Source organism: Pseudorca crassidens, chromosome 16, assembly GCF_039906515.1.
Source record: "Pseudorca crassidens isolate mPseCra1 chromosome 16, mPseCra1.hap1, whole genome shotgun sequence".
NCBI lineage: Eukaryota > Metazoa > Chordata > Mammalia > Artiodactyla > Delphinidae > Pseudorca > Pseudorca crassidens.
The window spans coordinates 24,970,123-24,994,672 of NC_090311.1; the positions used below are offsets into that span (position 1 = coordinate 24,970,123).

General features: G+C 40.6%; 1 protein-coding gene across 4 annotated transcripts in view; it reads left to right on the plus strand.

Annotated features, from left to right (window-relative positions):
- Window positions 1–24,550, plus strand: part of STN1 (STN1 subunit of CST complex) — a 36,530-nt gene that overhangs the window by 8,187 nt on the left and 3,793 nt on the right. For 2 of the 4 annotated variants that reach the window (XM_067709501.1, XM_067709498.1), the window contains exons 3-9: window positions 119–214; window positions 4,991–5,059; window positions 9,659–9,817; window positions 10,544–10,667; window positions 11,795–11,969; window positions 16,927–17,049; window positions 19,462–19,534. In XM_067709501.1, the coding sequence (XP_067565602.1) occupies window positions 119–214; window positions 4,991–5,059; window positions 9,659–9,817; window positions 10,544–10,667; window positions 11,795–11,969; window positions 16,927–17,049; window positions 19,462–19,534 (819 nt within the window). The remainder of the gene's footprint in view (window positions 1–118; window positions 215–4,990; window positions 5,060–9,658; window positions 9,818–10,543; window positions 10,668–11,794; window positions 11,970–16,926; window positions 17,050–19,461; window positions 19,535–24,550) is intronic. The other 2 variants (XM_067709499.1, XM_067709500.1) reach the window with 2 other exon arrangements.

Below are 24,550 nucleotides of genomic sequence, written 5' to 3' on the forward strand. Positions count from 1 at the left end.
AAGTCTGAAATTTTAGCAAGCAGCATGCCACTGATTTTTGGCACAGTTAACATTTACTGAAGCAGAAAATGTCATCATACGTTATATGGACTTTGCCTTTTTTTCCCTTTAATTTCAGGTGTATTTTTTTACAGTGGGCATCCAATAAAACAGGTAGATATCTTGGGAACTGTAATTGGAGTGAGAGAAAGAGATGCTTTCTACATTTGTGGAGGTAAGAACAATTGTGTCTGACATTGAGTTTATGTGGAAGGACCCCACTTAACTGGACATTGTATTTGAAGCAACCCCAGCCTTTCAGAGCAGCTGGGGCCTCTCATAACCCCCATGCACTTGTCCTCTATTGGGAACCATTTGCAGCCACCAACATGGACTAAGTGTAAAATGAGGCAACGGGTGGGAATGATACTGATGAATATTGTCAGGTGACAGCTGCTGGGGAGCTAGGAGGCAGAAGAATTAAACTACAGTCTAGGGTCACTGGTTGATCAGGGACAGATACCTGATACCTAGGGCATAGCTATAAATAGCAAAGGATGGTGATATATGTTTATATTGATACCTTTAAAATAAAAAGGCCAGATTAACATTAAAGTAGACTCTTTAAGAAGACAAGGAGATATGAAAAATAATTTATAAGATTTATATCCAGAACAGTTAAAAAAAAAAAAAAAGCTTTTTGGTACCCAAAGGGATAAATATCCATTATCGGAAAATTTCCCTTCCCTTTTGATGATAGAAACTAAATAAAGGGTTTCTGTAGTTTGGACACCAGTGAACTATTAGGATATTATTTTAGTGTCATGGGTCTTGACTTTTTTTTTGCATTGAGTTTAATGTAATCATTTTAATATATTGCCTAAGATTCTCTGTAGTTAAGAGGCCAAGCTGGATATTTTGTGGGAAGCTTAACTTTGAATTCCAACCTTTGCTATAATTGACATTGTCACTTTTTGTTGTATTCACTTGGATTTGTATTCTTTTTCTACTTGGGGAAAAACAGAAGGCAGTTGAACTAGGTGACCAAGAACATTTCATTGGCAGTCTGTGCATGACTGATAATTTACAGATACAATTTCTTCAACATATATTCATTTTCCTGGGGATGATTGTCTTGTGCTTATAAAATAACATGTGAGAGATGAGATTTCTCATGCCCTCTGCTTTTTCCCAGCTTGTATTTTTTTAAAACTCTGAAATAGATCACCTTGTCATGCATCCCCATACTGGATCTCTTCTCTGCTTTATTTTACCATAGATACTGGTTCTCTTTTTCTCCAGGCAGTTCAACAAACATTCACTAAGTTCCTACAGCATACCCAGCTGCTGGCAAGTACGTTATCTGTACTTCCTCTCCAAGTACCAGTGATGAAATGATAGTATCTGTCAGTTTACAGAGCACTTATGCATGCATAATTTCATGTTATTCTCCTCCCAGTCTTTTGAAATGGAAAAGACAGATTATTATTTCCATTTTATAGATGAGAAAACTAAGGTTCAGTTACTTGCTCAAGGTTCCACTGATGGGTCCAATCTCTTTACTAACTCCAGTGTGCTGTGTAGTCTCCGTAGAACTCAAATTCTAAAAGAAAAAGAGATTTTTCTATCAGTGTTACTCAGGGGCTGGGGGCAGGGAGGGATGAATAGGTGGAGCACAGAGGAAGTTTAGGGCAGTGAAACTATTCTGTATGGTTCTGTAATGGTGGATGTGTGTCATTATACGTTTGACCAAACCCACAGGATATACAACACCAAGTGTGAACCCTAGTGTAAACTATGGACTTTGACTGATAATGATATGTCAATGTAGATTCATCAATTGAAACCAATGTACCACTCTGGTGGGGATGTTGGTAATGCGGAAGCTATACGTGTGAGGGGGCAGGGGATAATGGGAAACCTCGGTATCTTCTGCCCACTTCTGCTGTGAACCTAAAACTGCTCTAAAAATAAAGTCTATTAAAAAGTTTTTTTTAAAAAAAGATTTTTCTCTGTCCCATGCCCCTCCTCCCACCCCCCACCCCCCAAAATCAGCTGCATCTGGTTTTTAATTTTCTGATTTTTAGATCAGAATGAGGCTATTTGAGGACATCAGTCCTGGCTGCAGAACCAGGCCAGATATAATCTGGCCTGCAGAAACAGGCCAGATATAATGCCTCTGACCTAAAGGGGTTTCATTTAACCCCTTTTCCCTTCATAAAGAGATGAAGGCAATATGGCTGACTCTTCCCCAATAAACATTTCTCTTAGACTGGATGTCGTGAGAGCATGGCACATCTGTGGTTTGTGGGGAAATGAAAAGCGTCTGAAGGCTGAAGTAATTGAGAGTATAAACACTTGGGACTTTAATTCCTGTGAGGCCTGTTCAAGAGAGAGCTGCACATACCCTGCTGTTCTCAGGCCCAGCTTGGCTCTCGGACCACCTGCCAGGTGGCTACTCCTGCTGTCCCAGGTCCTCTTCCTCCTGACTCACTGCAGGCCTATATGCTGGGGTTGCTTCCTGATTCGTCCCATGGCTGAAACAAAAGGCCGGCAGCCCAGGCCATGCTGCCCAGCTAGGGAGGACACTGCCCAGCATGGCAAGAACACTCCCCTTCCAGGGCCTTCCAGTAGCCAGGCCTCAGGATGCCAGGGCGGTGTCTGCTGGGAGAGGTTACCAACCAGGAAGTCAGAGAGTTTGGTGGCAGTGCCCTGAGCACACAGAGCACCTGGCAGCAACTCAAGCTCAGACCTAGAATCCTGGGAGACTACAGTCAAGACCAGAATGACCTCACATTTTCTAGAACAAATACTCATGTGCCAATATTTTTTGACTTAGAATTATAAGGCAAAATTTTAAACTGGCCAGAGAAGTAGTGTGCCTAGAAGTGTCATACATTATTTTTTAACTCAAAATGTCCTTATTGATTTTTTTTTTGCTTCTTAAAATGATACTCACTATAAAATAAAATTTAAAGCTAGAGAAAATTTTAATGAAGTACGTAAAGCTCATGTGAAATGCTGTAAATCAGATAAAAACAATATCAGTGTTTAGGTGAACATCCTTCCTAGTTTTTCTAACATGTTCCTAATATGAAGAAATATAGATATGCCTTATTTCTTTCTGTTTTTAATGTTTCTGGAATTAGGCTTACAGTCAATGTATACATTGAATATGGGGTTCCTTCTACATACTCCAAAAGAAACTGCTATTAGCATTTTAATGTCTTAAGGTCATTTCTGTCAAAACACACTATTTAATGTTTTACATAAATTAGCTTATATATGATATATATGACTATATATATATAATTTCTGTTTTGCAATGAGATTAATAGCAATGACCATGGATCTTCATTATAACTTTGTATTCTCATATGCCATGCCATTGTAATTTATTTAACCACTTATATATTTATAAACATTTAGGTTATTTCCAACTTCCAGAACTATAAACAATATTATAATGAACAGCCTTATACAAAATATATATATCTGTGCATTTGTGCCATTTTTCTCTTCAGGATAAATTACTGGAAGTAAATACTAAGTCAAAGGATATAAACATTTCAAGATTTGATAGACATTTCCAAACTTAGTCTTTAGAAATTTGGTATGAACTTACACTCCTGCTAACGGCATATGAGGGTATCAGTATTTTTAATACTTGTCTTCTAGTAGTTGAGAAGTTATTTAAATTTGCTGCTTTTTTCTGGTAACTAGTGATTTAGCATACTGACAAATGTCTGCTGGTCATTTTTGTACCTTCCATGAATGGCGTATTCTTTTTCTTTGCCACTTTTTCTCTTATAGTTTTGGTCTTTTCCATATTAATTTGTATGAGTTCTTTATATATTAAGATATTAACTCCATTATTTGGAAAATTGCTATACAGAGTTAGTTTTTAGTTGGTCAAATATATCAGACTTCTAGAATGAGTTGTGATTTTCAGGTCTGTTTAAAGAAGACTCCCCCCACCAACTGTAAGCCCAGGATTGAAAGTATTCACCCATATTTTTTTCTCATCTTCTTAAGTTTACCTATATTGTATTTAATAAAATAAAATCTATCTAGAATTTATTTTAGTATAAGAAGTATTCTTCTCAGCTTCTGCTTTAAACACAGATTTAAACAAGCAATAAAGAAATTTTGCCATATGTTTCTTCTATATTACATGTGTTTTTACAACAGTCTAGCTGATGATTTTTTAAAAATCATTAAGCCCACCGAACCCATGTTGATCAACCTCTGTTCTGAGATTGTCAGAAATTAGCCCAAGAGAAACACCTCTCATCCTTGATCCTATCATCCTTGAAACATCTGCAAATTTTTCTGCAGTTATAAATCCAAGTACAATGGAAATTCTTTTTTTTTTTTTTGCACTGTGGCTAAAATAAGCCAGACCAATACTGCTTGTGTGAACAAGGTATAATTATTTTTTATTATGAAAATAAAACTTTGCCCTTCTGTGATACGCTTAGCTTTCCTTACATCCCCTGCAGTGGTAAGGACAGGGTAGAAGCTCTTTCAAAGAGAAGCCCAGGCCAGAAGACTTGGGATGCTTTGTCTTGGTAAGTCAGCAAGCTATCGAGAGAGCGCATGGTGACAGATGGCTGTGCTCTGAGTGCCTCTAACCACAGATCAGGCAATGGTCTCTGGTTGCAGGTTGCAGTGCAAGGCTGATTTTACATGTTAGCAGATATTGAGATCTTTGCACTTAACTTCCTGAGGACACCATTTTTAGGAGAGGTTAATACCCTTGAGATAGGGTAAGAGAAGTGCTGACTACATTCTGCTGGGCTCATGTATTACACTGACATTGCAGACAAGCAATTCCCACTGGACTGTGGTGAGAGATTATTTCTAAGGGTGGAAGAAAAGTTTGCTCAGGGATTTGCCCAACCAGGCTATTGAAAATGTCGTCTTACAGTTCGGCTGAATGCAATGGCAATGTGCTAATTCACCTGTAACGCCCGTATCTCTGTTCTACACTTTTGCGCTTCTCTTGCAGTGGATGATAGCACTGGAGTTATAAACTGCATCTGCTGGAAGAAATTGAATAATACCAGATCCTCATCAGGTAATTTTATTTGCCACGCTTCTTTACCTTTACAGCTAACCAGTAGATTTTACTTAGGGTAGCTCAGCAGAGTAGCTGGAGTACTAATTTTCACATTTATTCATTGGTGAATTACATTGATCAACTTGAAGCACTACACCCAGAGCTTTGGCTGCTCTGCAAACTGATATTAGTGGGGAGCCAGTTGCTTTTCTTGCTCTCTTTTCTTTGGTGCTCACTTCCTCCTAAGCCTACAGGAATGTGAATAGGTTACTAGAAGTTTCAGTGTTTCATTTTTACCATGACATTATTCCACAAGTCAAGATAGTTTAGCCTAATTGCTGATCAGGTGAGAATCCCCTTGCTCTGGGCATATCACTTGACCAAAGCTTTTTTGAAAGCTTTTGCCCTGACATGGTTGCCACTAACATCTATGCTCCCATGATCTAAATTTTCTGAAATCTCTAGCTTGTTCAAACAAATATGCCAGGAGTTCTAAGACTGATGAGAAGGTAAGATAGGATTCCCTTGAAGTTAGCCGTTAAATAATATTAAATAATATAAACTAAAAAAGAACTTTAAAATAGTATATTGACTATACTGAAACAGCATTTGGAATTTCTTGAGTCTGTTTTAATAGTCCTTAGGTAGTTTTTTGAGTTGCATAAGTTCATAATATATATCAAAGTATATATTGTGCAATAGTGGTGATCATTTTTGGTTCTAGAGAATCTATGGAAACTGGGGCCTTGTTTTTCTCTGTTTTATAGCATATGCATTATGATGCCATATACCCTGGGGTTATTCAGTAAATATTACCTGCTCTGATATCTAACATCTACTATCTATGTCCTCCTGTTATACACGTGGTAAGAATGTGTAACACTTGGAGTAGTTTCTTTTTCTTTTTGACATTACCTGTCAGAATCTCAACTTCCTACTTTGACTGTACTGACCAGTGAGATGCTCCTTTGCTTAATTTTCTGATGTATTTATATTTAGAATTTGGCCATCACTGATGTATTTATATTTAGAATTTGGCCATCACTTTCATATAACTTTGGTATTCCTATTTCCTAATTTGGGAACATCTATATCAGTGGTACTACTTAGTACTACTTAGTACCACTAAGCTTTGCAGATTAGAAAAAACTTAAGGCAGACAACAGGTTTTTGTGCAGATATCTCACAGGTAAGAAATAAACCTATATGACAATCAGATATTTGAACTTTCATATATGTCCAGGGTATTAAAATTATTTGCAGATTTATGGTTGTGGTATTGTCACGATCTTCAATCAGAAGGTGTAGTTTCAATATGCATACTTGTTTTAAACCAAGGGTCAGCGGACATTTTCTGTACAGGGCCAGACAATAATTGTCTTCTGGTTTGTGGGCCATATGGTCTGCATCTCAACTGTTCAACACTGCCATTGTTAACACCAAAGCAACTATAGACAGTACATAAACAAACAAGCATGGTTGTGTTCTAATAAAACTTTATTTACAAAAACAGATTGTGGGTAGATTTGGTCCATGGGTTGTAGTTTGACTGTTGTTTTCGACATTGTTTTAATTTTCAAAATCAACTCTTTTTTTAAAAAATAAATGGCAGCAGAAATATTATATGATTCAGTAATTTTTTAGATAAAATGTCTATTAATACTGAAAGTGAGATTTTTTAAATATCTGTAAGTAGATGAATAGATGAACAGTCACAGTTGGTAGCCTTAATCAGAAATTGCTTTGAGAATAAAAAGTGAGGGTAAGGGTGCAAGGAGAAAGCCTGAAAGTGATTCTCATCATGTTATATATGAAGTGATATTTTAAAATTGTTCCCAACTAGCCCATTCTCTCCTTTTAATTTAATCGCCCTCGGTTTTAAAGCTTTCCACTGGAAAGTGTCCATTGAAGACTAATTTTTTTAAACGAAATTTAGTCTGAGTCAAAATCATGTTCTAGTCAGTTACAGTATAAAAATATAATATTAACTCCTATAAATGTCACACTGATTGTACCATTTGGACTTAGCTTATGAGAAAAGTTAAGAAAGCTTGGAGCTTAATATTAGAATTTTAAAGAGGATTTATCTTCCAGCGTGGAATAGGCTACTTAAAACGAAATTCTGTCAGGCTCCAACTATCTCATTCTACTCATTAAATTACACAGCTTGAGCCCTTCTTTTGGCAGTTTGGTTCACCCTTTAAATGAAAGCTGAGCCTCTTTTTCTCAGACCAGCCCTCAGTCTGATCATTTCAGCAGTGCTGTATGAAGCATTTATTATCACCTATAATGTCTGAATCATGGCAGTGAAATTTATAAATACTTTTAAAGTTCAGCCTAAATGGAAGAGGACTTAGGGATAGGAACCCAGACAGAATAACTTTTTAAAAAGTAATACTTGGGTATTTTCTGAAGAAACCCAGTAAGTTGAGTAACATTAATGCTGATTGTGTCTAGATTCCAAGCTCTTGGTTACTGGTCTATGCAAAGTTCTCCGAGCTCCTTAGGTTGCTGTTTCCCTTACTATAGTCAGTATGTTAAAAGTAATAATGCCTTTGCACATTACAGAGCCATGGTTATCTAAGTTGTGTTAGATTAAGAAGCACAAAATTTGATCAATAGACCATTATTCATTCCATTATAGGAACCCTAGTATATGACAAAGCAGAAATAATACAACAGCAGGAAATAAGTAAGCATTTAACAAATGTTGTTGGTTCAAGTAGATAACAATATTAAAAAAGAGGTAACTGTGATCACTGTCTTACAGCTTACATAAAATAACCCAAAGAAGATAGAGTTGTGTATTTATCACAATAAGTATGGGGGTATCTATGTTAAGCTCTTATATGTTAAGCTGTTAAAGCAATGAAAGCTATCATCAGTGACAAGAGGGATAAACTAAAACATTTTTTTCAAACTTTTATGTATTAAAATTAAATCAAATAAACATAAAAAAGAAAGCAGTGGAATGGGGAGAGTGGATGTAATAAGCATAACTGATAAAGCTTCCCTGCATTTTTTTCAGAAATGAACATAAAGTGTTCAAAAGAGATGAAGGGTTTATACATAAAGAAATGCAGAGAGCAGATCATCTTATATAAAAACACATGGTCTCTCTGGCAATTTAAAAGCAAAAATAAAACATTATAGAATCATTATGTATTTTTTAAGGTGTTAAAAATCCAAATGACTGAAGCCAGTATAGGAGCTGCAAGCCCACACACATTGCTGGTGACACCTTGTAAAAAGAGAATGGTTTGATTGGGGTTTTTTGGCAAACATTCTGATAATATGTAAGGAACTCTAAACCTGTTTGTACTTTTCTATCCAGTAATCCCCAATGGAAGACCCCAAAGAAAACAAAATTTTTGTCTTGAGGGCTTAATTGTTCATTTTCACAAGTAGCTGATGTTTATTGAATGTTTCCTATAGATCTGACATTGCGCTAAGCTCATGGTGTAAGGGTTAACTAAGATCATACACAGCAGCTCCGTACGTGAAGGGCACTGTTAAATCCGCATCATAACTGAGGAAACAGGTACAGCAAGATTAAGCAGTCTGCCCAAGGTCACAAAGCTAATAAGAAGTGACCTGACATTCAAGCCAGGTCTGTCTGACTCCCTTTACCCAAGCTGACCTCTCAGCCCCATACAGTGGTAGTGATAAAAACCAAAATAAAAAATTATGAAAGAAGGAAGAAATATTTAACGAGATTAGCTGAACAAACTGTGGCATGTGAACATGACAGAATGCTATTTTGTTATTTAAAATGCTGAGTTGTATAGATTCTGTGGATACATGTGTGTATTTGGAGTGATGCTAGACAGAAAAACAACACAAAATTGTTTACACACATGAGCTATAACCATGGAAGATGTAATTATACTCACGGGTCAGGCAGCAGAGAATAAAGAATAAGCAGGAAGGCTCTGGAGTCAGAGACCGCCAGGGTTTGAACTCCAGCTTTGTTGCTAACTAGTTATTTTACTGTGGGCAAGTTGCTTGACCTCTGTGTGACTCAGTTTCCTCATCTGAAAAATGGGACTAATAATAAGAGTGGTTGTGAGGATTAGATGCACTGATAGGTTATAAAGTCCTTAGAACAGAGAGAGAGAGAAAGAGAAGGTTAGCCTAGTTACTCAACAAAGAAAAGTGAGAGAGATTAGGGTGTTGAGCACCTTGGTGGAAAATCAAACTCTGGCCAATTTGCCTTCCCCGTAAACAACGACAAATGGAGACTCTTGGGCACCTTTCCCCTCAGGCCAGGCCTCTATCTCCCAGCAAGGACACTTTAAAGGGTTGTTTAGAGCTATTCCCACCAAACCCGGCTGAACTCACACAGAATTCAGCTCAGGCAGGTGTAGAGCCCTTTGCACAGGCGATGCAGGGGTAGGAAGGAAGACAACGGAACTCACCCACTGGGTTGTCAAGCCTTATGCCTTTTATCCAGTAGAGGATTTCGAAAGATTACGCAGATTTCCTACAGTAGAGCAACCAATCAGAAGTAGAACAAATAAATGTCTCATGTCGGTCTTACCACAGACTCTCTCCCAAATGTGGTGAAGTGATTTTGTTACGCATTTCTCTCCTTCCTTCTGGCCCCAACAACTACAGCTGCTCCGAGTACAAGAGAGCTGAGCTTAACCTCACAGCTTAAGAAGCTGCAAGAGACCATTGCGCAGAGGACAAAGGTAGAAATTGGGGACATTATCCGGATCAGAGGTCACATCCGCATGTACAGAGGAGAGCGAGAAATTTACGCTACTGCTTATTGTAAGCACAAGATATCTCTGCCAAATTGGTTGTTATTCTGTGTGTGTGTCCAGTAAACTCATTCAGCGAAAAGTCAAACTTCTAAAAAGTTCAAATAAAAAGATTTAACTCTAATGAAGGAACAACATGCTTTCTTTAGAAAAGTAGCATTTCTTAATTTTATTTTGAAGAGGTCACTATAAATAAATTGGGAAAGAAAACAAGTGATTCATTGCATATGGCTGACAAATTGTATTCAACATTTGGACCCCATAGTAGAGTCTCTGAGTGTGAATCCATTTAGGGAAGAGTGTTCATAGTCTTCAAAATGATGGAAATTTCTTGAACACCGTTGAGTCCATTAACTTTGAAAAATAACAACTAATCAGAAGTGTGACAGTTCTGTGTCATCTGAGTGGTGCCCTTTGCACCGCTCTGGCTGGTTTGTCCTTGGAAATCTCAAGGACAGCCCAGTTGTCCACCATTGTACCAGATCAGTGAATACGCTCATGCGCTTTCCCTAGCCCTGGTCTCCTCTGGCCATGCCTGTGTCACTTAGGGTATCGCATCCCCTCTCGCAGGATGACTGGGAACCATTCAGTGCGTTTAGACTGTGATCCTGGGCATCCTTGAGGAAGGAGACCCACCAAGTGCTTCGTTCACTGTTGTCCTGGCAGCATTCTGGACATGGGGAAGCACTAATCTCCGTGTAATTTCTGTGGCCTGCTTTCCCCTGTGGCTTGTTAGATAAAGTGGATGATCCAGTGTGCAACATTCAGATCGCAAGGATGCTTGAGCTGCCCACCATCTACAGGAAAGTTTATGACCAGCCCTTCCGCAGCCCAGCCCTAGAGAAAGAAGAGGCACTGAGGTAAGTTCTGGACTATGACTGCCGACGATGTGACCACATCAATGAGGCCAACCAGTGGGATCCCAGATTCTGGGGTGGGCCTGGGTCCAAATCCTGAACTGTCCACTCACTCACTGTGGGGCTCCAGGCAAGTGTGTCCCCGCTCTGGATGCCTCAGTGTCCTCACCTGTAAAGTGAAGGTGTTAATAGTGCAGGTGTTCTAAGGTTTGGTAAGGAAGATATATGTGTAATCGGAGTCTCCAAAGGAGTGGAGGGGGGAGCAGAGAGAGAATATTGGAAGAAATCATGGATGAAAATTTTCCAAGTTTGATGAGGACTGTAAACTCACAGATCCAAGAAGCTCAGTGAACCCCAAGGCAAGAAACGTGAAGAAAACTGCGCCAAAAGGCACATCATAACCAAAGAAACAATACCAGCCGCTCTCAACCAGGGATGACTTTATTCTCTTTCAGGGATGGAAAAATAAACAGGAGGAGGAAGAATATATGTATATTTGTTACTATACGCCTCAAATAACTCAGAGGAGACAGAAATGATCATAGTGGCTGCGGGGGGGTGGGGGGGCCGGTGGGAGGGGGACTGGAAGGAGGATAGAAAGGAGGCTCTTCACCATGTACCCTTCCCTTTTTTAAACATATTCAATATTTATAGATTACATATTCCAAAAAATTATATTAAAAAAACCCCAAACTGTAGACCTGTATAAAGTAAAACGTGGAAGTTCTCCATTTTCCTGTCTCCCGCCTCAGTACCATTCCCCAGAGGTTACCACTGTGCAGAGGTTGATGTGTGTATCCTGTTAGGCGTTTTTCTTCGGTTGCATACACAAGCATGAATATCCACCCACGTACTTTGTGGGTTGTCCTTTGCTTCCTTACAAAAATGACACCGTCCCTCACATGCTATTCTGCAGCTTGACTTTTTTCTAAATCTATCACGAATATCAGTTCCTGTAGTTCTGCCTCATCCTTTTAAACAACCACACAGTGTTCACTGGGTGAACTGCTCCTTATGTCAAAAACATGCATCAGTATAGTATTGCACTTGCTAGCTGTTTCAGTTTTACAAGCGTCCAAAAGGAACAAAAGTAACAGTTTTCTGCAGGGCTTGTTAAAACTTTCTCCCAGCAGCAATCCAGGCACCCTGGACCTTGACAGTCTCACGTATCTGCTGAGTGAAAAAGTCAAAGAATTCCTTGTGGAGAACAGAGTGCAAACCTTTTACCAGCAGGAGTTGGAAACGGTGGAGTCCCTGCTGTCCCTTGCCAACCAGCCTGTGATTCACAGCGACTGCTCCGGGCGAGTAAGTGCGGCATGACCATGTGAGAATTCGAGGCCTCTGCCCCACAGCTGCAGGTCGAGGGTGTGGGTGGACATGACTGTGGCATTGAGACTCACAGGGTGTACCCGGAGTATAGAGGTTATGTTGATTCTATTCTGGAAAAGTCACTGACCACTGAGAATTTGAAAGGAGAATGCACATGCATGCCCTTTTCCCCTCCTTAATCTCATAAAGCTTAATCTTCAGGTAGAAAAAAAAAATAAGGTTCATAGCACTTAGTACTCACTGAGATGGGTATTTAATGTCAGCAGGAACCAACTGAGGGGGAAATAGATGAGAAGAGCTAAAATTATCCTTCCAAGATTATTTTTTGATCAGCAAGATGATTCTTGAACTCGAACCAAGGTTTTTAATGACTTGTTCTGTCTTCTCCAGAATAACGTTGATCTATCGTGTCTTAGGAGTTTGAATAAAGATCAAGTTGTATTCAGTCTGGTTTATAAGTAAAAATTGCAGGGAATACTCAAGTAATTTTTTATTCATCCTAGAAAGAGCTGTCCTCTTTTTTTTTTTTTTTTTTTTTTTTTATGGTATGCGGACCTGTCACTGTTGTGGCCTCTCCCGTTGCGGAGCACAGGCTCCGGACACACAGGCCCAGCGGCCATGGCTCACGAGCCCAGCCGCTCCGCGGCATGTGGGATCTTCCCGGACCAGGGCACGAACCCGTGTCCCCTGCATCGGCAGGCGGACTCTCAACCACTGCGCCACCAGGGAAGCCCTGTCCTCATTTTTTAATACCCATAGTGTTAGAGGTGAACTCAAGGTGTTTGGTGTTTACGTATTTGCTTGGAATTAAGAATTATCTGAGACTTTGGTTTTAGGCTTTCCTTTTCATTGCAATTCCTTAGTTTTTTTGTTGCTGTAACACGACTTGTATTTATTTATTTCATTTATTCCACTGGGAATGATCTCTGCTTGAATGTCACCTTCTTGCCCTCCCTGACCTTCTGCTCTGATAGCCACCAGCTTCCTCACTGTGTTATCACTCTGTTTCCACATTTCGTGATAGCACTGGTATTTATTTGTTTTGTGTGCCTATTACCCCACCAGAATTTAAGTTCTCTAAGAGCAGAGCCTTTGTCTGTCTCATTCTTTGCTCTCTAGAACAGGGCCTAGAACATGGTTGGTGTAAAGTATGCTCTCCACAATTATTTGTTGATTGAAGGAATGAAAACTTTTAAAAATTCAAATAGTCTGGGAGTTCCCTGGTAGTCCAGTGGTTAGGACTCGGTGCTTTCACTGCTTTCGGGCAACTAAGATCCTGCAAGCTGTGCGGCACAGCCAAAAAACAAAACGAGAAAACAAAAATAGATAAAAAAATAAAAATTCGAATAGTCCAGGAAACTGTCTAGTTTTTAAGTTTCCTTCCCATCCTCCTTCCTCATCCCCTTTCTACAGAGACGAGCACCATCTCATGAGTATCCTTCTGGAGATAATCTGCATATATAAACTAGAAGTAGTTGTATCCCCTTTTTTACACAAATGGTATCATACTAAACACTCTATCTACCTAGGTTTTCATTGGACAGCATGTCTTATAGGTCCTTTCCTAGCCATACTTACATATTTGCCACTCTATAATAATCTTTTATTATGTGTAACATAATTTCCTTAAGGGGTCTCTCCATTCCTGGACTGTTTAGATGTTTTCTAGTCTTTTGCCATTACCACCAGGGCTGCCATGAGTACCCTTGTGAGGTAACATAATTATTCTTTGTGATTCTGGTGGAACAGATACCAGGTCTCTGTCCCGACCTCCTAAGCATGACCACTGCTTCTCAGTTTCATTCGTGAACTTGATTATCTCTTCCTGTCACCAGGCTGTGTGCCCAGTGTCCCGCAATTTCATACATGGAGATGAGGGATATTGTTTCAGGAAACACCGAGGTGGAGAGGGTCAGGACTGGCCGCTTTGTTCTGTGCCACCGTTGCTTCTGCACAGTTGTAGCTCCCCAGCTGTCCACTGACAGCAGGAGTGACCTTCTTCCCATTTAATCATTTAGAGGAGGCTCAGTGCCAACTTGGCCTCCCAGGACTTCTGACCACTCTCTTGGCATGTTTAGAAGGAAACGTTGAAGCTTAGCAAAGACCACATCTTCCTGTGAGCCAGCTCTTCTGCAATAATTAAGTAGGGAGAATTGAGGACTAAAAGGCCCCTCCATTCAGAACATTCCAGGGAGGACTTTTGGTGTGATATCTTTTTGAGAATGCTTAGAAAAGAAATTTGTATCTGCCCGGTGCTATATGTTTAAAAAGAAATGAATATGGCAGTATATCTGTTTTGTCTTTGGAAAGTACTTTTCCATCAGTTATGAATTATTCCCTCACATGGCTCTGGTTGGGGAGGTCAGTGTCATTAAATTGAATTCTGTTTAATAGAGCCTGGGAGACCCAGGATGCTTTACAATGATGGTGAAACCTTAGACCCTTTGGCACTTTCTGTAGTCATACCGATGAAAGCTTAACAAAAAAAATCATTGTGATGTTGTCTTAGCTTAGAGGCTGGGGAGAGTGGGTTTGAATGCTTTCCCCCTTTCTTTTTTTCCACAGTGGCCCTTTTTAGCAAATCCAGAAACATGATAAACAAACCTTGCAAAACCATTGTTTCTTTGACAACTCGATAAATGTTGAGTTTGTTTGGGAATGAAGACTATATATATATTTCAGAGATCCACCCAGTTCCTGACCTGCCACAAGGAGAGGCCCGCTAAGGCTCAGCCCGTTCAGCTGGTCACTGTTTTTGTTTCTGAACAGTTTCGGTTTCCTGAATGGGACGAGTCTGTCATTGCTCTTTAGAAAAAGACAAGAAAGACACACATCTCAGGCCAGGAAAAGCTACTAGCTAGAGGGACGATTGGAGGCTTTATCCTTGAGCCTGTGTCTTTATAACCAGCAGGGAATTATGTCCTGAGTTCAGCTGAGGCAAATGTTTTTGGAAAGGAAGCTTCACGTATTGTTTATATTTACAGAGAGCCTTTTCTGCTGGGTCCTCCTTGTTCACAGCTGAAACTGCTTTTACTCTCCCAGGCCTCACACCCTCTCTTCCTGCTGCTCGATCTGACTGAAATCTGGGAGGAGGAACCGGGCTTTCTGTATGGTCTGAGGATAACCAAGAGTCATTTTTAATGACAGGAATAATCGTGCAACAACATTTCTAGTCAGTTTCCCATTTATTTCTATATTGGGAAGAGACATAATAAACTCAACCCTTAGGATCCTTATATTAAATTGACCAAAGAAGACGAATCTCCTGAGAATTATGAAGATGAAGTAGTTATAAAGTCATGTAGGGGAGCCTGTGTTGGGTTGAGCGTTCTTTTCCTAAGTGAGAGCACTCACGTATGAAATTAAAAACAGCTTTGCCTCAAGCCCCCCTGAATAAAAAGATATGTGACTGAGGATCGCTGGGAGAGGTGTTTATTCTAAACACACCCAGATAGCTTTTCTGCCCGTGGGAGTCATCAAATATTTCTCAACCTGTTCTCCCTTCAGAGAACGGGTGCTGTCGTAACCTGGAGTGCTTGTCAACTCTCAGGCCCTCCTGTTCCACTGGCCAGGTTCTCCAGGCCTGTTCTGTTGAGAAAAAACCTAGGCTGTTAATTAAGAACGTTAGTCTCTCCTGTTCAGCTCAGGAGAGCACATTTGTGAAACATCACCAAGATCTGTTAGATTCAAACAGTGCCTGTCTGGGAGGCCTCTTCCAGAAAGCAAAGATTTCTTTCAGGATGGAGCTGTCAATACTTGAGGCCATTTGGGAGTTCCTTTCCTCTCCCTGTCACTTTGTGGGAATGTCATCAGCAAATCCCAGGCCCGCTCTCTGTTTCAGCATCTGTGAGTGCTGCCCCAGACAGCCTCCATAAGGACCTTCCGTTAGAGGAGTAGGACTGTGCCTTCAAACACTCTTTTGGAAGCTTTGCCACGTTTCTTTGGCACTCTGATCTTTCTAGTATCTTGATGTATTTCTGTCACATTACAAATGGATCTGTACCTTGAAGGACACTTATTACTTACCACTTCCTTTGTTTTAGGAATGAACTGAAAATCCCTAATGGAATAATTAGGAGGATATCGCCTACCTATATGGGGTATTTCCCCTGAATACACACATGTTTTCTCCATCACCCACTATGTGTCAGGGAGCAGGTGTCCGAGATGAGTCCCCAACTCAAGAAGCACACAGTCTAGTTAACCATGGTAGGACATAGCTGAAAACCTGGCCTCCTTGAAATAAGAAGTAGGATGACCTGGTAACCTCTCTAGGCAAACTTGACTCTTAGAGAAGGGAAGGGATACTGAAATTGAGGAGAGAGCAAACTGACAGCAGCAGAGGGTCCTTCCTCATGGTGTTCTCGCTTCCCCTAGGGCCCTGTCCACCTTCAGCCCATGGACCCTCCCCTTTGACAGATCTCTGCACAGCTGTTTGTCTCCACTGTCCTCCATTTAAAATAAGGAGTCTGTTTAATACTCTCTATGTGCTGGAATCCCCAACTTATTATTTCAATGTGTGTAAAATTCTTTGATGTCCGTAGGAAGAAGTTGTATATATGGCCACAATTTTAATGAAAAAAGTGAGCCAGTAGGTATAGAATTTTTGGCTCTGTATAAAAAAATAAATCAAAGATTGTCATTTTGATATTTCCATTTTATATCATTGAGTTAAATGAATTAAACAAACAAAAAATCATAACCAAGGTGTGGAACAGTTATCAAGTGTGATTCTGCTAGAGCAAACCTCCCAATCCTCCTTAAATACCATCCTGCTAGGCCCGTGCATACCTGAATCTTTTTGACTCAGTAGATAAAAAGCCTGTTGGGTGAATTTATAACCAGTTGGTCTAGGGAGTTGCCCTCAAGTGCTGTAAGATGGGACTTATTTCTTTTCTTCCTTTATTTTTTTTTCCTTTTTTTCTTCCTACAGATGGATTTTAAGAATGACACCACTTCCAAGGCAATTCATAGTATATTTAGGAACGCTATAAAGCTGCTGCAGGAAGAAGGACTTGTTTTCCAGAAAGATGGTGGTTTTGATAACCTGTTCTATGTAAGAGACCTGCAACTTAATTTTTTTTCTTAGCTTCAACTGCAAATATATTTATTACTTAGGATTGTTTGTTTCCTGTTTTTTAAAAATCCGTCATTAGGAGGTACATAAAGTAAGGAGTGAGAGTTGGCCCTTATCTTTCCTCAAGATACCGCTTTTAACAGTACAGCCTTCGGCACACATGTAAATATAGGCTCCTGTTACCAAAAAGATGTGATCTTCCTCTAAATCAGGATTTCTCAACTTCAGCACTGTTTGAGCCAGATGATTCTTCGTTGTGGGGTGTTGTCCTTTGCATTGTAGGATGTTTGGCACATCCTTGGCCTTCACCTACTAGATGCTGGTAGCAGCACCCCCAATTGTGGCAACCTAAACGTCTCCAGACATTGCCAAGTGTCCCCTGACCCGGTTGAGAACCACTGCTCTAAATAATGCTCAGCAACTTTTGGGGATGCCAGAACAGCACATCACAGTCATCTTTCCATATTAGTCCTTATAAATCTGTCTCATTCTTTTTGACATCTGCATGGTTTTCCCTATTGTGGGAACTTGCCGTAAATTGTTTAACCACTTATCTCTGATGGCCATTTATATTGTTTCCAACTCCTGTCCTCACATATAGTGTTGCTATGTCTGTTTTCTTGTGGACTTATGTAAGTATTTCCGTAAGATCGACTCTTAAAAGAGGAATTGCTGGAGTAAAGGGCATGTACCTTTAAGCTTTTGATTGCCTCCTTCAAAAGTGGTGCCTATTAACATTCCCACCAGGGGTACAAGTTCTTGCCTACCTCATACTTTGAGTTAAAAGTTCACCTCTCACTGCCTACCTTTAATATGGGAGGAACCAAGCTGATACTGATGTTGTTATCGATATTGATGTCCACTTTAGTAGCACAGATGTAGCTTCAGCTGTGAGAGATTCTCCTGAAGACAGATCAGAACTCTGGGAGCTCCCAGAAGCCTCATTCTTTACAGGCATGATTCCCGAGGGGAAGCTTTCCTTAATAGGACATTTTCTCGATGTTGATTAACTCTAGTGATTCCCCATTTTAGAACATTAAAAAAAATTAAGATATGTTTTAAATACTATTTAAATAACTTCTGAAAAGGGTATTCCATTCCGTATAAGGGTGAGGGCAGCCCCCCCCGCCCCCCCGCCTCCCAGGACGGGCAGGCCTGGTGGGAGCTGATTGCTTCTTGGGGTTGAAGAAGCTCATGCTGGGCAATTCACCCTAACACCCTCCCACCCCCACCCGCACCCTCACATCACCCCCCGGGAGGCTCTGCGTGGCCTCCTGGGTCAGTAGGAAGCTGCTCTTCCTGAGGAACAGCAGACCATGGGCAGCAGTCCAGGGATGAGGTGTGGCAGGGCTGGGGCACTTCCTCCTGTGAATCAGTCTGAGCTGGAATGGGGTGATCCAGCTCTAATAGCTCTATTTTCCTCAGCAGAGCCACCCCCCTTCTCTGACTTCACTCCCCACTTCTACCTCAACCCTGGCTCCTAGGTTTCTGTTTTCCTGAGGGCATTGCCTCAGGGACGGAGTTATCTTTTCTCTGTATAGTGCTTTCCAGCTTTCAGCAGCTCTCCCACATTACCTTACTTAATCTTCCCAACACCCTGTAAGTCCAGAGAAGGGTCCTTATCAGAACCCCCATTCTTAAATCTGCTCATTCCAAGTCCGTCAGTCCAAGGAGCATCCTGACATATGTGTTTGTTTGCGTACTTTTTTTTTTTCTCCTTCTTCCTTTTTTCCCCTTCCTTTCTTCCTCTTTTTTCCTTTCTTTCTCTTTGATTTTAGATTTACTGTTGAACATGAAGGTGAAACCCATTTGCTGGCTGCTTCCCTCTTACTGGAGCTGGCTGAGAAGGGAACCTTGGTTATGTTTGCCTTTGAGAACAGACAGTGTTTCCATTCATAAACTAGATTTACTCTCTTGCTAGCTTTGCCTTACAGTTTTATTTCTTTTGTTTTTTTCCCTATGGTTGGGTGAAGGAATATGAAACCCAAGATAGAAAAGAAGAAACACAAGAGGAAAGAGTCCTCGGGTTTGATCACTTGTGCCTCCCTCAAGAACATAATGAATAAGAGAAATTTTATGAATGTGTTATGAATATTTAAGACGAAAGTTGCTCCTTGAAAGCAAGGGATTCCAGCTTTTCTTTCTATCATGGCCTCCCCGTAAACCACCTCCCGAGGGAATATGCCTGTGGGTGGACTTCAGAGCAGTGAGCTACTTAGGGACAGAACTGGTTTGACAGCTGGCCACGTATCCAAAGCGACACTCTGTTAGGGTAGGGATGAGGATCGTTATGAAATCTTTAGAAACTATCCTAAAGACCAATTTGGGTGTCTGGATGACACAACCTCTGTTTTACTTAACATTTCTTTCCGAACTGTTTTTCCCATTTAGGTAACCAGAGAAGACAAAGAATTACACAGAAAGATCCACCAGATCATTCAAGAAGACTGCCAGAAACCAAACCGTAAGTGGTGTAACGTACATGTGTCTCGGTGCCCTGGAGGCGGCTGTTCCCTCCCGGAGAGTGCTAGGTGGAGAGTCAGGAAACCTGGGACCTTTCCCAGTAACAACTTGGAAGCATGACTGGTCAAGATACCTGCCCTCTCTGAGCCTCAGACTCCTCCTTTCTAAAGTGAGCGTTAGCCTTGCACAGTTGTTCTGACATGGGCCACACGTAAGAGTCAACCTTGGAGCTTTTTTGAACATACAACACTCAGGTCCCACCCCTAGGGATTCTGATTCACTAGGGGCTGGGATGGGGGCTAGACAGGTGAGCTCCTCAAGTGATTCTGATACAGCAAGGTCAGCTGTTACGCTAGGACTTTTTAACATCCTTCTGGTTTCGTGTCCTCTGTAATTTGTGTTATTTCTTGTTCCACTCTTCCTTCTTGTCTCTGAACCCAAACCTGACATTTTCCTCTCTTCTAACATCAAGCCCTTCAAGGTTGGGAGGAATGGTTCTAGACATTACAGTTTGTGAACAGTGTAATTCAGTCATCCTGAAACCTGATAATTTGCAAAAGAAATGGTTGAGAAAATAGTTGGTTTTAGTGGAGTTAGATCAGCCCCTAGTGGTTAGAAACTCAAACTGTAGAGAGTCTGATAACAGACATTACCATTTTCATACTAGTTAGAAAGAGAAGAAAACATTAGTCCTATGTTTAAATCCTGTGTAAACCGATCGCTCTTAAAGGTGACTTTTCAAAGTCTACCTTTTGCAAACATGTGCTATTAACAAATGTTGGCATATGTCAACAAATGACGCCAGAAGAAAAGTGGAAAGGCTTGTTAGTGAGCACAGGCCTCCTCATTCTGCTTTCTTTCTCTCCCGGGAGGTCCACCTCCAGTCCTTAAAGCCCATATATCCCTGGGGCCTGGACCTGTTCCAGGCTGAGTCAGCAGGTGGAGCTGGACCAGATCTCCAGCCCTGGTGTTTATGGTATGCAGCCTTATTTAGCTTTTAAGGACCCATGAAGTCACCTCCCAGAGTGGTGTGACAACAGGTCTTAAAATAAACTGAAAGCAATCTATTATTTTAATGCAAGGTTTCTAACTATTGTTCACTTCATTCAGAACAAGAAGGATAAATATCCTTTAGTTGGGGGAAAAACCACCTAGCCACAATTTAAGGAGCTTTTTAGAGCTGTGAAATGTGGGATTCTTCAACCAAGAAGGGATGAGACGAGAGGCTGGTCCCCAGGTGACATTCCTGCGCTCATGGTAGTCCCAAGCCATCTGGCTAGACTCTTATTTTGATGTGTATTAGGAGCAGGGTGGATTAAAGTGATCCTAGGGCCTGCTGAAGCAAATGAAAGCAATTCACACTTCATTTCTTAGGAGAACCAAACAGCCTTGGTGGCCTGAGGGTCTATAAAGTGGCAGGTTTTATATCCACTTCTAATCCACAGGCCAGCTCCTGCTTTGGTGAGTGTGTGTGTCAGGGTGGACAGGCTCTGCTACTCAGTCTGTAAATGGGAGCCTTTAAAAAACATAAGCCAATTCCCTGGAACTAGTAAACTCCCAGGAGACAAATTCTGGAGCATGAGTAACTGAGAATACCAGTAAACATACCTTGTAGGAACTGTCAGAGTCTGTTGCAGCCACCCCTTTTCATAAGAAATACCTATGACATTAAAACATTATCCTGAATAATGTATGCACAGGATAAAAAGTCAAAAAGTACAAAAACACACACAGAAAAAGTGAGACTCCCTCCCAACACCGAGCCCCAGGCTCTGTGTTCCCCTTTCCAAAGGCAGTGGGTGTTACTAGTTTCTGGCATATCCTTCTAGAGATGTTATATGCACTTATAAACATGTTTGTATAGTTTATCCTTTCTAAAAAACATAAGTAAAGCTTAGCATACAATACTCAGTGTTTTATACCTTGTATTTTAAATCTAACATTGGCTTATAGCAGCCATTCAGCAACAGTATGTGTAAAAGTACCTGTCTTTTTAATGGCTGCACAGTATTCCACTATATGTATTGATAGATATTCGACCATTTATTTAAGTATTCCTACTGAACCTTTAGTTTGTTTCTAACCTTTCAGTATGAAACATAGCATTGAGTTTTCCTTGGCAGTATGATTGGTAGGAGAACTTAAAACCTTTAGTCACTTATGAATATTTCAGCAGAAGGTAAACCTACAATAATGAAAGGATTATAAACATGGGCCAGTTTTAGGTCCCTAAAGCACTGATAGAGGGTTTGTCTGAAGATGGCCCGCATGGCATAGTTGTGAAGAGCTGGGCTCTGGAGCCACCTTGCTTGGGTTTGAATCCCAGCTCTGCCACTTTGTAGCTGTGTGGCCTTGAGCAAGTCTGTGCCTCAGTTTCTTTATACGCAAAGCAGGGATAATAATCGTACCTACATCGTGGGTTGTTATGAGGATGAAATAGATTGGTGTTTTATGAAACTCTTAGGAATATGGCAGAGTAAGAACACCAAGAATCCTTCCCTCCACTTAGACAACAATTGCATCTGTCTGATGTAGCTATTTTGGAACTCTGGAGTCTATCAAGGCTAGCAACTTCCAGAGGAAGGTTTGGACAATGAATTGGGGTTAATTTCAGTCAATTTTCTGATGTTAGTAGCAGCTACTCATCCCCCATCCCCAGCTACATGGCAGGCGGCTGTGCATGTGTTTCTGGAGCAGTTTGTACAGAGCTTGTGGGAGCTAGCGGGGGCAAAAAGGACCCAGTCCTCCATGTATCAGGGATTTGTGCTCTGATCACCAGTTGCTGCTTCTGATCACAGAGGTGCAGGCAGAGAGGTGGGTGGCCATTGTACCTCCTCCCATTGTTGTAAGCTGCTCACCCAACAGCTGAAGTGACTTCCAGGGATTTAAAAGACTGGCACCCTTTTTTTAAAACTCCTTCATTTCTCTTTTTTAGCCCTTTTGGAGCCAGAAAAGAAAGACTAGAACATTCCAAAGCACCTGCATATATGGGTAAAATTAGAAAGCGACCACACATGCCCAGGGAAAGGCACAGGCTCAGAAATAGGCCTGAGAAGACCTTAGGTTTCCATCTCAGGCTGCTCCTTGGCACAGAGACAGCCTACAACAACCAAAAAAATAAAAACAATAACAAAAAGCAGCAAACACCACAGAAGGTGAAGAATCTAATCTCCAGAGTTACCACATTATTAGATTCAAATGCCCAGTTTTCAACTAAAAACGAAAGACATTCAAAGAGACAGGAAACTATGGCCCATTCAAAGGGAAAAATAAGCAACAGAAACTGTCCCTGAAAAAGACCTGATGGCAAATTTATTACCCAAAGACTTTGAAACAGTTGTCTTAAAGATGCTTAAGAAAATGATGGGTGAACAAAATAGGAAATACCAATAAAGAGATACAAAAACTAGAAAGAAACCAAAAAGAAATTCTGAAAAGTACAGTAACTGAAGTGAAAAGTTTACCAGTGATTCAAAGGCAAATTTGAGCAGGAAAAATCTGAAGAAAAGTGAACAGAACCTAAAGAACCTGTGGGACATCATCAAATGGACCAACATATGCATTGTGGGAGTCCCAGAAGAAGAGAGAAAGGGGCAGAGAGAATATTTGAAGAAATAATGGCCGAAAACGGCCCTAATAGGATGAAGGACATGAATATAAACATCCAAGAAGCTCAGTGAACTCCAATTAAGATGAACTCAAAGAGAGCACACCAAGACACATTATAATCAAACTTTTGAGAGTCAAAACAAAAGAAAGAATCTTGAAAGCTACAAGAGAAAAACAACTTGTCACATCAGTAAGATGATCAGATTTCTTATCTGAAACTTTGGAGGCTGGAAGGCAGTAGGCTGATATATTCAAAATGTTAAAAGAAAAATAACCTGTAAACCAAGAATCTTAGGAGCCTAATACACTTAAAAGAATTATTAGTCTGTGTTCTTGGGCACAGTGTATAAAGTTGTGGTTTTGTGACATCAACAACTGAAAGGGGTGGGGACAGAGCTGCAAAGGAGAAGGAACAGAGGTTTTATATATTATTGAAGTTAAACTAGAATAAATTCAAATTAGTGTGTTATAACTATAGGATGCTAAACGTAATCCCTGTGGTAACCACAAAGAAAATAGCTCTAGAATATACACAAAAGGAAATTTTAAACGTTTCATTATTAAAAAAATCAACTAAACACAAAAGAAGACAGTAATGCAGGAATTGAGGGACCAAAAGCTATAAGGCATATAGAAAACAAATAGCAAAATGACAGGAGTAAGTCCCTCTTATCAGTAATTAGGTTAAATGTAAATGGATTGAACTCTCCAATCAAAAGACAGAGATTGGCAGAATGGATTGAAAAAAAAACCCCAAGAACTCCAACTATATGCCAACTACAAGAAACTCACTTTAGATCCAAAAGCACAGATAGGTTGAAAGTGAAAGGACAGAAGAATATATCCCATGCAAATAGTAACCAAAAGAGAACAGGGGCAGTTATACTAATATCAGACAAAATAAACTTTAAATCAAAAATGTTGCAAGAGGGCTTCCTTGGTGGCGCAGTGGTTAAGAATCCGCCTGCCAATACAGGGGACACGGGTTCGATCCCTGGTCCGGGAAGATCCCACGTGCTGCGGAGCAGCTAAGCCCATGCACCACAACTACTGAGCCTGCGCTCTAGAGCCCACAAGCCACGACTACTGAGCCTGCAAGCCACAACTACTGAGCCCACGTGCCACAACTACTGAAGCCCACGCGGCTAGAGCCCATGCTCCGCAACAAGAGAAGCCACGACAATGAGAAGCTTGCACACTCCAACGAAGAGTAGCCCCTGCTCACCACAACTAGAGAAAGCCTGCGCACAGCAATGAAGACCCAACACAGCCAATAAATAAATAACTAAATTAAAAAAAAAATGTTGCAGGAGACAAAGAAGGACATTATATATTAATAAAAGGTTCAATACAGCCAGAAGACATAGTAATTTTAAACATTTTGTACCTAATGACAGACCGTCAAAAT